General features: G+C 34.7%; 1 protein-coding gene across 3 annotated transcripts in view; it reads left to right on the plus strand.

The window, feature by feature from the left end:
• Klhl13 (kelch like family member 13) overlaps positions 1-18,587 on the plus strand; it is a 165,740-nt gene that overhangs the window by 31,027 nt on the left and 116,126 nt on the right. For 2 of the 3 annotated variants that reach the window (XM_048336035.1, XM_048336038.1), the window contains exon 2: positions 16,976-17,049. In XM_048336035.1, coding sequence (XP_048191992.1) covers positions 17,000-17,049 — 50 coding nt within the window. In that variant the 5' untranslated portion in view covers positions 16,976-16,999. Of the gene's footprint in view, positions 1-16,972; positions 17,050-18,587 lie in introns of those variants that run through there. The other variant, XM_048336039.1, reaches the window with a different exon arrangement.

Here is an 18,587-nt window from a genome sequence, read left to right on the forward strand (position 1 = left end):
CCCTCATTCCCCCTCCCCCCTCCCACTCCTCCCCCATGAATTGTTCAGTTCATTTACACCAAACAGTTTTGCAAGTATTGCTTTTGTAGTCGTTTGTCTTTTTTACCCTGTGTCTCTCGATTTTGGTATTCCCTTTCTATTAGAATTGCACAGTTAAATTGTGTTTTATGGTCAGAATTGAAACAGAATTCTTTTTAATGCATTCATACACCAAATAGGATACACAATGGAGTTTATTTAATTTTACTTTTGCTTTTTATAATTGTTTTTAAAATTAAATTAGATATGCTATTTACAGAGTTCCAAAGTCAAATCAACAAAAGAAGATAATATTCAAACAAAGTATTGTCCTTGCCCCTTTCTCTTAAAGATTATCATCCTCCTTTTGAAAAATAAAAGCAAACTATGCACACTATTTTCTAGAGTTTTTCCTTCAGAATATCTTCCATAAATTGATATTCTTTCTTCATTGTCCAGCTGCTCTGTCATCCATTGAGTACTTTCTTCTGCCAGTCCTCTACTGATGGACTTTTTCTCCCTGTACTGCAATGCCTAGCTTGTTATTGGACCTCTAAGAGAATTCTAACTTTAAATGAAACTGCAGGACATCCTGTCTAGTCTGGGATAGAAAAAATAAAATGCCTGGTGGTGAGCTAATGCCTGTGTGGTAGGCCTGGTCATAGTTATGTAGGTTGTGAGAGCTAAGGAAGCAACCATTGCCTCTGCCTCTTAAAGTGATTTACCAAAGATTCTGACTCATTTCCTTCATTTGTTGTAGATGGTAGTTCGTATCTCTCTGCTTCTATGAGATGCTTACCACAGCAGCCATCTAAGACTGCCTTGAGCTTTTCAAGGACAGCATATTCACATGGCCCTTTTCCCACATACACTGTGAAAGGGAAATTAAAAAAAAATACATCACTTCCTCTTTTTATTTTCCTCATCCATTTTTCCTTCTATGAGTGTGTGTGTGTGTGTGTGTGTGTGTGTGTGTGTGTGTGTGTGTATCCCTAAGTTTCTCAGCTGGCTTGCTGTCCCCTTTTCTATGGTCTAGAGAGAAGGGGCTGTCTAAGTGCTAGTCTTCAAGTTTGGAAAAAAGGAAGTTCTAAGTGTGAGCTTTGGTGTCTTAGAAATTTCTAGTTGCATGTTTTCTCTGTCTTAAAACCCAGACCCAAACCAAAGCTTTAAGCCTTCCCTACCTTTTGTTCAAACTGAGGGCCTCAAGCTTGCTAGGCAGGCATCTTACCTCTTGACCCATACCAATAGCCCAAGTTCTCTTTTACAGTTAGTAATATGAACTCAGGAGAGAGTGGAGAAATATTTTCATTGGAAATAGCAGAAATGACCTTTATTTGTGTTTTAATAAGTAAATACGGAAAAATGGTAAAAATCTTCATTTCTAGTCTACTTCAGGAGATAGGCTAGTTTATATTACTACCAAGAAATACTTAGCAAAGAAAATATATTTCAGATGATACATTCCTCTTTTATAGAAATGCCTCATGCTTCAGTTTACAGGGTAGAGTCCCAAGTTTTCAGCTACTGCCACTGGGCATTTTATCAAACATGGCTTTCCAAATTTAGGAAATGAAGCACGGGATGACCAGTTAAATTTGAATTTTACACAACCAATAAAAATAAAATTATTCCATGCATTATTTGGAGTGAATATTATGCTAAAAATTCATTATTTATTTGAAATTTTATGTTAAGTAGGTGCTCTGCACTTGACTTTTATTTTTTTTTGCATTTTCAATACATTTTTATTATGTTCTTAACTGATGGACCTTTCTAGCATCTTTTTTTCTTTGAATTTTTTTTATTAAACTTTTTTCTTTATTGTCAAAGTGTGGTACAGAGCGGTTACAGATTCATATGTAAGGCAGTGAGTACACTTCTTGTTCAACTTGCTACCTCATCCCTCACTTAGCTTCTTTTTAAAATTTAATTGTATTGTCAAGGTGATATACATAAGGTAGTGATTACATTTCTTTTTTTGTGAGTACATTTCTTGTCAAACTTGTTACCCCTTCCCTCATTTTTCTCCCACTTTACCTCCCCTCAGTGCCCGTCCCCCAAGGTATACAGTTCATTTCCAACATGTTTGTGAGTATCACTATTGCATTGGTTCACCCTTTGTCTTTTGCCTCACCATTTTCATGTTCTCCTTCAGATAAACATTTATACAATACCTAGGGTACCAAAATCAAATATAGTGACAACAGAGGATAAACCATAGGAAAAAAGAAATATTTTCACATAGTACATTAAAAATTACAATGAAAAACCTCTTGTTTCCATATCTTGGAGTTCATTTCGCTTAGCATCATCTTATATGCTCATATGCACATAGCTATTGAGATACTGTGATCTTCTGCTAGGACTATCCTATACATATACTAATTATTAGTATATTAGTGTATGAGGGAAACTATGTAGTCTGTTTCTCTGAGTCTGGCTTACTTCACTTTATATGATTTTTTTGAAGTCTTTCCATGTCTTTATGAATGGGGTGATGCTATTCTTTCTGATGGAAGCATAGGATTCTATTGTTTATATATGCCATTTCTGGTGGTTAATTGGAGATAAGAGTCTCATGGACTTTCCTTCCTGGGATGACTTTGACCCTTGATCCTCAGATCTCAGCCTCCCAAGTAGCTAGGATTATAGGCATGAGCCAATGGTGCCTGGCTACATTTTCTTTTCTTAATAACCCTATCCAAAATGACTCAGTGGCTCAATAACAAACTTCATTGTACTAATCTTATTATCACTATGCTATTTGCTGATAAAATATGAATAAACATTGGTTTACCGTATATATCGCTGATCTAATACAACTTTTTTCTTTTTTTTCTAATTACAACTTTGTAGCCTTTGATTTGTGTACCCTTTGTGCTGATCTTTCTATTCCCCTATCATGTACCAGACTCTTGTCACCACTATTCTTTGAGTTGTTTCTAAGAAAATCAAGATGAATGCACTGAGATTATTCTTGGGACTTTCTAAGAGTCATTTTAAATGCTTAAAAATGAAAAGGATGTCATTGGTTAATACCATGCAGAGCCATACTGAAGTCTGGGGCAAAAAGAGAAAAATTACTGTTGTAGCCACTTAAAATGCTGACATTTTGTTTATAGAATTTTTCTTTTAAAACAATTAGAACAGCTAAGTAAAATGAACTCCATTTTATGGAAATGATTGTTATATCAGAGTTGTAACTACTTTCAACATCCCATGTGTATCTGTAGTTTCTACTATTGATGATGTTCCTGTATCACCTTCTTGTGATTGTATCTACACTATCTCTGTAAACTTATCTGAGTGTATGGGAAACAGTGTGTACTGCTATTAGAATTAGGAAATTCAAAGGGAATACCAAAATTGAGAGACAAAGGGTAAAATAAGAAAAACAACAACAAAAGCAATACTTGCAAAACTGTTTGGTGTAAGTGAACTGAACATCTCAGGGGGGGAAAGGGGGAGGGGGGAGGTGGTATGAGGGACAAGGTAACAAACAGTACAAGAAATGTATCCAATGCCTAACGTATGAAACTGTAACCTCTCTGTACATCAGTTTGATAATAAAACCTTAAAAAAAAGAATAAAAAAAAGAAGAGAAAAAAAACCAATTAGAACAGCTTTATTGAGAATTAATTTATCTTCCCTGGGATTCAGTCATTTAAATATGTAATTCTGGATGAGGGAGAATGAAAAAAAGGGGTGACAATAATCAAGATGCATTGTATTCATAACTTGATTTGTTACATGGTAATTCCTTTGTACAACTACTTAATGATGATGAAAATATAATTAAAATAAATGTGTAATTCCTAGTTATTAGTATATTCACAGATACATGAAAATATCAATACAGGTTTTAAAAGTTTTGGTGCTGGTCCTGGAGCAAACTCAAGGCCTTTGTACTACCCCTGAGCTTTTTTGCTCAAGGCTGTCACTCTATCACTTGAGCCACAGCTTTACTTCCAGCTTTTTTGTTGATTAATTAGAGGTAAGAGTTTTGCTGCGACTTTCTTGCCTGGGTTGGCTTTAAACTGTGATTCTCAGATCTCAGCCTTTTGAGTAGCTAAGATTACAGGCAGGAGCCACCAGGGACCAGCTAAATTTAATGTATTTTATCACCAGAAAACAATCCTTCTGTGCTTTATCATTTCTAGTCCAACTGTCATTCCCTCTTACCCCATCTCACTTTTCCTCAGCCCCATGAAACACTAATTTCATGACTCTTTTTACATATTTTCCTATTCAGAAAGTTAGCATAATGTTCTTAAAAGTCATCTACACTATAATATGTGTCAGTACTCTTACTTTTTATGGCAGAATGATTTTTGATTGCATTAAAGTCCATCTATGTATTATTGGACACTGGCATGGTTCCTACCTCTTTCTAAAAGCAAGTAGTGTTAGGAATATGCAGGTACAAGTGCTGACTTGAGCACGTGTGTGTGTGTGTGTGTATAACTTCTAACTTGTTGAGGAAGTTCATTGTTTCTCTGGTATCTCTATGTATTTATATTCTCACCAAGGGTTCCCAGTTGTCCATTTCCTTTCCAACATTTGTTTTCTGTTTTCTCTTTGATAATAACTATCCCTATGGGTATGAACTGGTATGTTATGATCTTGATGTGCATTTCCCAAAAGTTAGTGATATTGAGCATATTTCCATGTGCTTGTCCATTATTTGGGTATCCTCTTTGGAGAAATTTTTGTTTAAGTTCCATGCCCATTTTAAGCTGCCCTTTCTATAGTTGTAAATCAGTTAATCAGATAAGTAATTTGCAAAATTTTCTCTTTTTATGGATTTCCTTTGCACATATTTGGCAATATCCATTAAAGTACAAAATTTAAATTTTGATGAAGTCCAGTTCATGTTCTTTTTTTCTTTGCTCATGCCTGATGTCCACATCTGAGACTCCTTTGTTAGATTTTAGATCATATAGACTTACATATATGTGGCTTTTTTTCTAAGACTTGTAGCTCTAACATAAAAGGTTTTGAATATTGTTCATTAGTTTTTGTATATGATCTAAAGTAAGGTTCTAGCTTTGTTCCTTTGCATGTGGCTTTCAGGTTGTACCTGTATTTTGTATTGAACAGATTGTATGGCTTTGGAACCCTAAGGAAAAATAACTATAACATCACTCTTCTCTTGAACTCTTGGTTCTGTTTCATTGCTTTGTATGTCTGTCCCTTGCAGACACCATATCGTTTCTATCACTGTTGCTGTGTAGTAACTTTTGCAGCCCGGACTGTAAATCCTTCAGCTTTATTCTACTATGATTACTTTTGCAAAGCTAAAACTTTTACTGGAAACCTCCTAAGGACACTATGTTGGAAATGAACTTTACAACTTGGGGAGATGGGTAGAGGACTCGGGGGGAGGGAAAGCAGGAATAAACAAGAAAGGTGGTAACACTGTTTGACAAGAAATATGCTCATTTCCTTATTTATGTAACTGTAGCCCCTCTGTACATCACCTTTACAATATAATAAAACATTTTAAAACTCCCCCCCCCAAAATAAGTGTATTTTGACAGGAGACAGGGGAAGAAATGCTGTGAAGGGCTGTTGCTAAGAGAGGTTTATCTACGTACTTGGAGGATGATGAGGAAAGAAAGGAAATTATGTATTCTTACAACTCTGGGTGGTAGTGTGAGGATTAAAGAGATGAATTTGATTGAAAAGCAAGCATATGACTTTTGTCATTAGTATTCTAAGGCGGATTACCTTGTTGCCTTGATAATGAGACTCTGAACAAATGTAGCAGCCAGTGTCTTAATTAGAAAAATGAAAATGCACAAACTATTTGACCAAGAATTTAGTACCCATAATTATTAACTATATGTATAGTTGTTAACCAAGTAACTAAAAGTATATTATCCAGAAGAGATGATATCCTATAGAATAGCCACTAACTCTATGTGGCTTTTAAGTGCTTGAATATGAGTTTATAACAAACCATCTCATTTCTACAAAGAAGTTATTATTTTGATCATTGTTTCATTAAATCTGCAAGTTACTTTGGGGAATATAGCCATATTAACATTAAACCTTCCAATTCATGAACATAGATGCTTTCCCATTTATCTTTTTATTATTGTGGTGCTGTGATTGAAGTTAGAGCCTAGGACATGTTAGACAGTCACTGTACTTTTCAGCTATACCTCTACATCCTGTTTATCTACTGAGATCTTATTCAAGCTAGGCATGGTGAAGTTTGACTATAATCTCAGAATATGAGAAGCTGAGTCAGAAGCACTATGAGTTCTGGGCTAGCCCGGTTTACGTAGTGAATCCCCAGAATAGCCAGAGTTGCACAGTGAGACTGTGTCTGGAAAAAACCCAAAACCTTTTAATTTTTTTTTTAGAATATTTTATAGTTCTCAGACTTAAGTTGTGTACATTTTGTTAAATATATTCCCAAGGATTTTATTCTTTTTCATGTTTATATGAATGAAATTGCTTTTAAACTGCATCTTCATATTACTTACCATAATTGTATAGAAATGTACATTAAATTTTGTATATTGCAACTTCATTGAATTTCATTTTTAGCCTATTTATTTGTCTGTTTATTTATTTTGAGGTGGTAGGGTTTGGACTCAGGGCTTCGTCACTAGCCAGGTGCTGTATTAGTTAAGCCAAGCCCTCCCCCCCCCTTCCCCAGCCCTTGTTTGTTCTTAATTTTTTAGAGCATAATTGCTTCCTTAAAATTTTCTCTATATATGATCATGTTATTGGCAAACTGATATGGTTTTACTTATTCTATTTCAGTCTGGATATCCTTATTGATTTATTTTTCTTGACTAATTTCTCTGGCTTGAGCTTCTAGCACATTGCTGAAGAGAAGTAGTTAGAATCGACAACTTTAATCTTGTTTCTGATCTTAGGGGTAAGAATCCAATCTAACATTTCTAAGTATTGAAATATTATTTACCTTTGTTACTCATTTTTATTGCTTGAATTTTTTGTAATAGTGTGCATTTTTAATATAAAGAGGTTTCATTGCCGTATTTCCATATATAAATGCATATTTCATATATAATATCCATTGATCTTCTTCATCCATCAGTATATACTACTTTCCTTTTTTTCCACTCAAATTGGTCCCTCCTATCTAATAGTCCTTTCACAACTCATAACCATTACTATTGCTATTATCATCATCATTTGTATAGTGATTTACAGCTTTGGATATATACCCAATTTACTTCACTACATCTAGTCGTACATTTATGAAAATTGGGAGAAAATTGCCAAAATTAAGATTGTGGGGCTGGGAATATGGCTTAGTGGTAGAGTGCTTGCCTAGCATGCATGAAGCCCTGTGTTCGATTCCTCAGTACTACATAAACAGAAAAAGCCAGAAGTAGCGCTGTAGTTCAGGTGGTACAGTGCTAGCCTTGAGAAAAGAAGCTCAGGAACAGTGCCCAGACCCTGAGTTCAAGCCCCAGGACTGGCAAAAAAAAGATTGTGAATTCAGATTGTTCCATATTTGTATGGAACAATTTGTGTTTTATTATGTATTTACAAAAACAAATCTGTACTTTAAAGTCTGCACATTTATCATGGTGGTAAGATCAATTTATGAAATAAAGTGCATAATCCAGCTAGTAGAGAAATCTTTGGCTTTAGATCTAATGATAAAATGAACCTTAAAAAGATTTCTCCTCTAACTTTTTGGACTCCCTGACAAACCCAGGGGTTTAATGTATCGACTAACATGGCCTTTACTATGGCTATAAAAGACGATGGGAAAGATAGTCTCCCTTGTACTTCCTTTCCTTCCTTTTTTAATATGCATATATTTTCTGAAATTATGTGTTAAATACCCACAACCACTATTAACTTTATCCAGACCTGCATGATTCCCTCACACAATAGAGGGACCTAATTAGTCTGTATCACCACACTGGCTCAGAACAGGGTTTAACTGCTGCTTTACACTTAACTCAGTTATGCAGATCATGACTGAAAAAGATGGTACTTAGTATAAAGTCTACTGTCTTTTTAATGTAATGTTGAAGAATATGATAAGCCATTTAAGGAATCGTTTGCAATTTTCTTGTTGTAAATTGCAGTGTACCCTAATTCATAATTCATACTGGCCAAAGCTTTTTGGGGAATGAGGAAGACATTTTCTTTTTGTAGAATTGCTATAGTAATTTGTAATCCTAACTACTCAGGAGACAGAGATGGGAGGATCATCTTTGAGGCCAACTTGGGCAAAGTTAGATGTAGTTTAGTGTTTAGTATGTGGACTTCAGATTTTAACTATAGATTAGCTAAACAGATTCCTTAGCTTCAAAGATTCTTTTATGAAGAAAACAAAGTGATTTCTTTGCTTTTACTATGTAAGAAGACTATGATGTAAAAATACTGCATTGCTTCTAGATTTCAAGTATCACTTGCACTGTGATAATGTTTCATTATATTAAAGATATCAGCATTTTTTAAAGATAGGTTATGAATCTCATTTTGCTTGGATAAACAGCTTTCTGCTAAGGTGATTACTGTAACATAAAACCACTTAAGAATTTTACCCTTTGGAAGATGGAGGACAAATTGAATTATGGCCTGCTAGTGTGGAGATGAAGGAAAGAAACAAGCTGCACCTGCTTGCTTAATCTTTCCTAATTGAAGTCGTAATACATGAATCCACTTAGTGTCTTTCCCTCTAAAATGCTCAACAAGTTTGTTTACCTACCCTCAATTTCTGTATTGATTTTACCTTATAAAGTTAGTATGTACCTTTCCCATTTTGTCCTTCACTCTCTCTTGTTTTACATTTTATGGGAATATTTTGCATGATTAGAAGGACCTGAGAGATAATTTATTTTGCATATAATTTATAAAATAGAAAGACAAGATTTGTAAATTTATTATAATTTATCATGGATTTAAAATGTGCAAAAGAAAAATCACATGTGCAATTAATGTGTTTTTAGCATGGCTGAGGATTTTCTCTCTATTGTTTCCATTCATTTGAGTGTGCACATGTATACACGTATATACACACAATTGTGGTTGAATATTTTTCTTATGCTTATTCTCTTTATTGCTATTTTTAATTTTGGGCTAGTGCTATTGATTGAACTTAAGGCTTCCCATTTAGTTGACTTACTTGCTCACATCTGGTGCTCTATCACTTGAGTCATGTCTCTAGTCACACATGTTGCCAATTAATTGGACATAGAATCTGTGGTCATTCCTGCTTGAGCTGGCTTTGAACTAAGATCCTCATATCTCAGCCTCCTGAGTAAATAGGATAATAAGTGACAGCCACCTGCATCTGCCACTTCTCTTCTGGGCAGGGCCTGTTCAACCACTTGCTCAATGGCTGCTTTCTTTTATCACTGAGTTTTGTGTTGCAAACCTGCCTGTCCCCTCCGGTGTGTGTATGTTTATTGTGCTTTGTAACCTTCTAAAATATTTTTACTCTCTTAAAGTAGTTGTACAAACGAGTTGCCATTCAACAAAGCAGTTTATGAATACAGTGCATGTTGATCAATGTCACCCCTTTCAAAATTCTCACTCATCCCGTCTTTCCTTTTTTTAATTTGTAGAATATTTATTGATTTTTTTTTGCTATTTAAAAAGCAGCTTGTTAATGCAATGCATCTTGATCTGGGTCACCTCCTTCAACATTTTCACTCCCTTTCAACTCTGCCCTTCTCTTAAAAAATTGTGGTATATATAATGAATTCTTGACTGCATTCTGTCCCCTTTCCCCTCTTTGTTTGTCTTCCAATCTCCTTGGATCCAGCCCACTCCCCCTCTTGCGAGTACCCACTTACTGATGTTTATTTTGTTGGGCTATGATTTAGTGTTTCTGAAGAATTATACTAGTTGAGCTTACCCAGCGATTCCACTCCCAGGCATTTACCCAATAGAGTACAATCAATGTTACAGTAAAGCCACCACCAGCACAACTATGTTCATTGCAGTGCTATTCACCGTAGCTAAGCTATTGAATCATCCCAGATGCCCTCAGTGGGCAAATGGATCAAGAAAATGTGGTATTTATACACAACAGAATTTTACTTGTCCATTATGAAGAATGATATTGTACCATTTGTAAAGAAATGGAAAGACTTGAAAAATTATATTAAGCGAAGCAAACAGGATCCAAAGTAAACACACTGGGTGCCATGCAAGCAGTTGTAATTGAATTACCTGAAAAATTGTAACCTTTTTTTTTTTTTGTCCAGTCCTGGGGCTTGGACTCAGGGCCTGAGCACTGTTCCTGGCTTCCTTTTTGCTCAAGGCTAGCACTCTGCCACTTGAGTCACAGCGCCACTTCTGGCCGTTTTCTATATATGTGGTACTGGGGAATTGAACCCAGGGCTTTATGTATAGGAGGCAAGCACTCTGCCACTAGGCCATATTCCCAGCCCCCTAGAACGATTTTATTTGTGCACCATTAGAAATATTCTTTTTCTTCTACTACTTTTACAGTTCTCCCTGCTCATAATACCAAATTCAATCTATTCTATAGATAGGATTTGAACATTCTCCCAACGGCAATTTTCTCAAAACTATTTGTGAGATATTCACATTTAGCTCCATCATTTCTACTTCACATTTTTTATATAGTCAAACTATCTGTATTTGGATCTCCTCAGATTTCATTCTATCAAGATCCCTTCCTGTTTCCATACTGGCTGCTATGCCTTTATGTACATTTTAATAACAACCAGGAAGGTCTTTCCCCTCTGCTTTTTTTTTTTTTTTGGTGCTGGTCCTATGGCTCCAACTCAGGGCCTGGGTGCTATCCCTGAGCTTGTTGTGCTCAAGACCAGTGCTCTACCACTTGAGCCACAGCTCTACTTCCAGCTTTGTGGTAGATAATTGGAGATGATCGTCTCATGGACTTTCCTGACTGGGCTGGCTTCCAATCACGATCCTCACAAATCAGTTTCTTGAGTAGCTAGGAATACAGGTATAAGCACTGGCACCTGGCCCTTACTTTTCTTTAATCAAACTTTTGAGTAATACTTTATCTATTCAATTTTCTTAATGATCTACTGTTACAACATACACAAATATTTCTCCCAGTTTTGACAGTTCTGGAAATTTGCTTGAGATCACATTGAATTTATACAGTAATTATTTTATGGGAAAATTATAGCTCTATAACTGATTTTGGCCCTTGATTTAGTTTGTGTGTCTGATGTGCATATCCTTTTTTTCAGGTCCTTTATTATGTACTTCAGTAATGTTTAAAAATATATATGCAATATGTGTGTGTTTAACTTTATAAATGTTTAAACATCCAACAGATGTTTAAATTTATCTTGTATTTTACATATTTTGCTACTGGATTCGATTGTGTTTTTTCACACTATCCTTAGATATGATATAAGTGGAATGTAAGAAATTATTGTGTTTTTCAGGCTAATATTTTTGTAGTAAGCATCTTTTTTCAGTTGATCTTTTATTCTTTATATTAGAAGTAGCATATTAGCTGTTAATCATTGGTCCTTGGACTTTCATATACAACTGTGCAACAGCAATATTCCTTAGGTACTTGTTAGAAATGCAGCTTCTCTGGACCCATCTTACATTAACAAAATGAGCTACTCTGAGTAGAAATTTAGATGTGGCTTAGTGCCGGTGGTTCATGCCTGTAATCCCAGTTACCTGGAGGCTGAGATCTGAGGATTGTGGTTTGAAGCTAGCCCAAGCAGGAAAGTCCATAAGACTCTTACTTCCAATTAGCCACCAAAAAAGCTTTAAGTGGAGCTGTGGTTCAAGTAGTAGAGCACTAACTGTGAGTGGAAAAGCCCCAGTATTGGTGTACAAAGAAAAGGAAATAAGAGAAAAGAAAAGAAGAGGAATTTGGGGTTAATAGGTCCAGGGAATTCTTATGTATGATAAAATTTTCAAGCTATTGCTCTATGTATGTTTATTCTTTGTTAAGTATGTCTTAATTTCATGCATCTTTTTTCTTGTAAAATATGTAACAGGACTCAGTGGATTATATAGAATGATATTGATGTAGGATAAGAGACTAACTGGACATAAATACTTTTTATTTTCTTATTTTCTTAACTGGAGAAGGAAGAAGAGGGAGAGAGGGAGAGAGGGGAGAGAAAGCAACTATGTAATTTAGGTTAAGGATTTTGATGGTTGGCAGAGAGAGGTTTGCTTCAAAGGGTTCATTTTAACTATGAGCTGCATGAATAACATTCTGTGACTTTTTTGTGGCACCTGGTATTGAACGTGGTACCTTATGCCTCATGGATGGTAGACAAGGGTTCTACCTCTGAACTACATTTCCAATCTAGTCTATAATGTTTTAAAAATTGCATTTTAAAAGTTAACCCCAACGAATACTATGCTGTGTTTTAAAAGTTCAGATTTTGTGATTTCAAGATCCTTTTGAATTTTTAGTGATGTTACTGTATATAATTTGATTTAGAGGAATTCATATGTGTGCCATGTTTCTAGATTTTGCAGCTTTTGGATTTTGTAGCACTTGGCAGATTTTTTTCCACTAAGATTCTGTCAGATTTTTTTAATCATAGTGCTTATTAAAGTTTTATTTGAAGACATACTATTACAGAAACCCCTAAAATTTATTTTATATGCCATCAATTCCTAAATAGAGCTTTCCTTATGTGGTTTGAAATTGGTTAGAGTAATCTCAAATCTCATTATTTTTAAAGCTATTGGTTCTTGGACAGAGTAGCAAAGAGTGATATGGTAGATTTTAATTAAATGCTAAGTCATAAATGGGAATTTCTATTTGAAATTCTACCTAACTATATGATAGGTGCTTGAAAAGTATTAGATTTGTGAATTACTGAGATGCTTATGAATAAAATTGCTTGGACTTATGCGAGATATCTCAAGGATCAAGAGCAGTTTTGTCAGTTTTATTTCTGGTGAGTTAAGTAGAATGTTTTAAAGGAAAAAAACCACAATTAAGTCTTTGTCAACTGGGTGCTGTGAGTAGTGATTCATTTCTTATTCATGAAGGTACCATGGCCAGGGAGAAGTGTGTTGCTTTCTTTTTGTCTTTCCTTTGAAACAGGGTCTCACTATTTTCCAGGAACTCCTGATCTTCCTGCCTCTCAACTGCTGGGCTTGCAGGAGCGCTCCACCATGTCAGCAGAACTGTACCTTTTTTTTTTTATTACAATGCTAATCTGATTATATTTTTGTCTTGCTCTTTTTTTCTTTAAATAATTTTTCTAATATGCTGACCTTTACATATCATGTTTTGTCTACACAAATATAGAGTCCCTGCTTTAGGAAAGAGATCATGCCTACTTTTGTTTCATTTTCATAAACTTTGTTAGACATACAGAAAAGTACAGATAGATGATATAACAACTTTGTAGCCATAACTAAATAATATAATACTATGGGTTATTTTGGCCATTTTTGCTTCAGAGTCTTAATAAAAAATTAGATACAGTGAAGTTTGTACTATAACACTCCACAATTTCTCTCTTCATTCCTCTCTCGAGGCAACTGTTGGCATTTTCATTCCCATGACACTCTTAATACTGCTTCCACAACTGTGTGTGTGTATATATATGTATGTAATGTCTGTGTAGAAAGAGACAGAATGGGGATTATATGCTTTTGAAACACACACATATACTATTGCATTTCTTCAGTTTGCATTTGTTTAATGCCATCCTTTTTGTATTCACTTGCTATACTATGTCCTATGATGAACAAATTTAAATAAAACCTTAATTAGTTCCACTTTATATCTCATTCCAATAACCGCTCATTTCTCTGCTTACTATTAAAGACGAACTGAAATTGTGTTCAGTGTTTCCCCTTTCCCCTCTCAACTTTCTTGAAGAAGGAAGTCACCGTTAGTCTCCATTATTCCACACATCCCACTGTTATCAAGAGCTCTTCTGGCTTCCAGTTACCACACTGATTTGTTATTTCTCATTTTTTTTCCCACATACGCAACTGCATAACAGTATCTGATCCACTAGGTTACTCCTTCCTTCAAATAACACCCTATCATGTTACCATGCTTGTTTCCCTCCTGTTTCATGGTCTGACTCTTCTACTCGTTCCTTTTTTTTTGTGCCAGTCCTGAGGCTTGAACTCTGGGCCTGGTCACTGTCCCTGAGCTTTTGTGTTCAAAGCTAGTGCTCTTCCATTTGAGCCACAGCTCTACTTCTAGTTTCTTTTTTTTGTGATTAGAATAAGGGTCTCATGAACTTCCCTGCCCTGGCTGGCTTTAAACTCCAATCCTTGAATCTGGTCACTGGTGCCCCACATTGTAATGACTGGACTGGAAAATAATTCAACAAAAAAGTATAAAATGAAAAGTAAACAGTCTTCCAAATCCATATTCTCACACATAAAAGGATGTGTGTGTATGTATGTATATCTATGTGTGTAGGTTAAAAATCAATGCCTCAAATTAAGAAATATTTATCTTAAGACTTGTATTTTATGTGCTTCTTGCTTATGTTACTTTCTTTCCTTCTTCTTTTTGCCAGTCCTGGGGCTTAAACTCAGGACCTGAGCACTGTCCCTGGTTTCTTTTTGCTCAAGGCTAGCACTCTACCACTTGAGCCACAGCACCACTTCTGGCCTTTTTGTATATATGTGGTGCTGGGGAATTGAACCCAGGGCTTCATGTATGCGATGCAAGCACTCTATCGCTAGGCCATATTCCTAGACCCTTACGTTATTTTCTTAAATTAACATTGTGCTATACTATTTTAATTAATTTATATGTATGAATTAAAATAACAGCTCTACTGTTAACTGTCATGTATGTTATGAATATTTTTTCCTAGCTTATCAATTGCTTGCACATATTGGTAGTTTTGAAGTATAGACTTTTGTTTTTTATGTAATCAAATATAAGTGTTTTATGGTTTGGGGTATTGTTTGTCTTCTGTATGGTTATAAGGACTTTCTCCTGAGTTTTGTTTTGGAACCATTTCAACTTCACATTTTTACCTTCAAATATTTTGATCCATCAAAAATTTTTAGGATAAATAGTAAAATGGTATATAATTTATTCTTTTTATAAAAATGCTTTAAAACTAAAATAAAACCTCTGTAATGGTCTCAAAGTCATTTATTTGATCACTTGAGGGGCCACTTTACAAGAACTATATGTATTTAAAATCTTCACAAGATCTTGAATCTCTTCAATTCTATCTTATTTTTTTAAACCAGTGTTGTGTGGCTCATTTTCAGTGATACTGAAACTACTCTGTAGTAGAGTCCATGCTTATTTTATAATAGACAAATCAAGCTCTATCTTACATGGTCCTAAAAGCTTTTGAATATGTTCAAATTTTTCTTCTTCAGGACTTATATTTCCCCAAATTTTCTTCTGCCAGTTTCCCCTTTATTTTCCCCACTAGCCTACCTTATTCTGTTTCATTGGGATTCTTTTTCATGGCAAATACACCCATAAGAAATATTTTCCAGTCCTATTACCTTGCCTATCACTTAATTGTCTATGGATGAGCTATGTTAGATAGATATGTTGCTATAAATGGTTCTCCTTTCTTCCAATACTTTTTTCTTCTTTATATCCTGAATCACTCAATCGCATCCATTTTCCATTACCAAAATGGATTTTATGGTTTGATCTTTGATATCTCCTTATCCTCATAAGACCTGTCAGTGATCTTTCAGACAATAAATTCTTAATCTCTCTGGCTGTGTTTAGTCTTGGTTGTTTTTTTTTTTTCCAGTCCTGGGGCTTGAACTCAGGGCCTGAGCATTGTCCCTGGCTTCTTTTTGCTCAAAGATAGCACTCTACTACTTGAGCCAAAGCACCATTTCTGGCTTTTTTTCTGCTTATGTGGTACTGAGGAATGGAACCCAGGGTTTCATGCATGCTAAGCAAGCTTTCTACCACTAAGACACATTCCCAGCCCTAGAATCTTCCCTAGTTTATTATTTTATCTCTTGACCATGGTAATGCTTTCTTTAAAAATTAAAATTTATTTTTATTTGCAAATGGTTGTTCAAAGGGTTACAATTTATGTGTGTAGAGTATCTTGGTCCTTCACTCTTTTTTTTTTTAACACAATGGACTAGAAGAGGCTGGAGACAATGAATCTCTCTCCTTTGTTTAGTTATGTTTCAGTTTTATAACAAACATTTTAATAGCAAACTAAGCTGTACATAATGCATTCTTTTATTAATCTTTCTGATACAAAAAGTTGATTTTATTAACAAGGAACATTGTTTCCCAATATACTTGAAAAATATAATAATTTCATAACATATACTCTTTATAAATAAATGACATTTACTCAAACATATAGTCATATACTTCTTTCCAACATAATACATTAACATTATGAAGAAAATATTATAGGGAGTTGACTTTCTTAATACTCAAGTGCTTTCTGCTACAGAACAACAACCACTGAAACAATTCCATCAAAGTAAATAAAACATTCCTACTTAATATATTTTGTCTTCAAGATTTTGAAACATTGCAACTTTCTAGCTTGGATTTTGTATAACCACTTCTAAATTTGCGGGCACTTTTTACAGGCTTCTCAAGCCCTAAGTCCTACTGGCAACAGAATCATTAGTGCTATCTCTATCTTTGGGTATGTTTGCTTGACTGTTTCTTTCCAATTATTCTTGCCTAATTCAAATTTCCAAGAGACTCTCTAGGTGTTGCTTTTCAGTTTAATCTAAGTTCCTGTAGATGTTGTTGATTTTCAATGGTACTTCCTGGCTAATGACTTCACATGAAATTTAATCAATACTATTTAATGGTCTACTATCGATATATTTTGAGTATTCCATTGCTTAAAAACATTCAATTTCGTAGTTTTCACTATGACATGGACTTTAGGTACATGGACATAACATTTTGCTTTTAACTTAATCATGAAGCATTATAAATATTACAAAAGTAGCACAAATTTTGAAAATTCCAGGATTGATTTCATATTAAATTTTGGCTCATTTTCTTCCTGAACAGGTCCTTATTCAACTTTCAGAAGTGATGGATCATTTGCATAGAGGAGAATTGGTTGCTGCAATACTCCGTAACCGGTATTTATAAAAATAATTTCCTTGAAGTTATTTGACATATTTTATACCCATTCATGTATTTGATGTAGTGAGTACTCAATATTTGCTATATACCTATCATATAAAAAAGAGCATTTACTATAGAAGTAAATAAGAGAATGAGTAATAAAGAAATGTAATGAAGTGGATCTTAGTGACTGTCCTTAGCTAATGGAATATACTTAGAGGAAATACAATTAGAAATATAATTGATATAGATTAGAAAACCTGGAATAGTCACTGGAGGTATTTATTTGAATTTTTAGTATCAAAAACATATTGCTGAATAAATACATCCATAGCTTAAAGTAAATATTTCAACAACCTACTTAAAAAAAAGACTTCCCTGTGATTTTGTGTGTCTATTATTTCTGTTGTTAAAATTCAGTAAAAGACAGGGCTGGGAATATGGCCTATTGGTAAGAGTACTTGCCTCGTATACATGAGGCCCTGGGTTCAATTCCCCAGCACCATATATACAGAAAATGGCCAGAAGTGGCGCTGTGGCTCAAGTGGTAGAGTGCTAGCCTTGAGCAAAAAGAAGCCAGGGACAGTGCTCAGTCCCTGAGTCCAAGCCCCAGGACTAGTGAAAAAAAAAACAACAACAACCAAAAAACAAAACAAAAAAATCCAGTAAAAATCTTCTTGAGGCAATTTAATATTTTAAATTAATGGTTTGAAGAAACATAGTTCAGTTTTGGAGGTATTAAACACAATCTCTCATTCCTGGTGGTTTGATTCTACAGTTTATATGACAGATTTGGCATATTGTTTAAATGCCATTCTGGTTCTGATGCTTCTAGCAACATAGTCTTAATTCTTAATTGTTGTATACCTCAATTTCCTAATTGGGGGTCAATCATACCTACCCATTTCCTAAAGTGAGGCCAATAATACATTGCAAGAGTATTGTAAAGATTAAAACCAACTAGTACAGATTATGTGCATGTAGTATTTGTGTGTAAATGAGCAGACCGAGTGCATAAGGGAGTGACCTTGACAAGCTGTAAGTGGTATATGAGGGCTTATATTACTGAAACAAAGATGGTATTTTAATTTTTCTTAAATGTAGCACAGTCTTGCAGTGTATATACTTCACACACAATGGTCCTGTGAGATTATAATGAAACAGAAAAAAGCCTATTACATAATGTCCCAAACACACCAGCACCATAGAGCAATTTATTACTCATGTGTTTGTGGTCCTGTTAGTGTAAATGAATCTATTATTCTCCCTGTTGTATAAAAGTATAGCATATTACAACCACATCTAGTATATCATACGTGATAATAAAGAACGAAGTGGCTGGTTTATCTACTTAGTATACTATACTTATATCATTATTTTAGTGTACTTATACTTATAGAAAATATTCACTCTAAAGTTGTAAGTTGTTTTGCACTTGTAGCAGCTTCAAATGTAAGGTGTTTACCACGCCTCTTGGAATTGATCTCTATCATCTAAGTTCTTGTAATATATTGTACAAACAATGATGAAGTTGCCATGAAGTATTTCACAG

Source organism: Perognathus longimembris, chromosome 28, assembly GCF_023159225.1.
Source record: "Perognathus longimembris pacificus isolate PPM17 chromosome 28, ASM2315922v1, whole genome shotgun sequence".
NCBI lineage: Eukaryota > Metazoa > Chordata > Mammalia > Rodentia > Heteromyidae > Perognathus > Perognathus longimembris.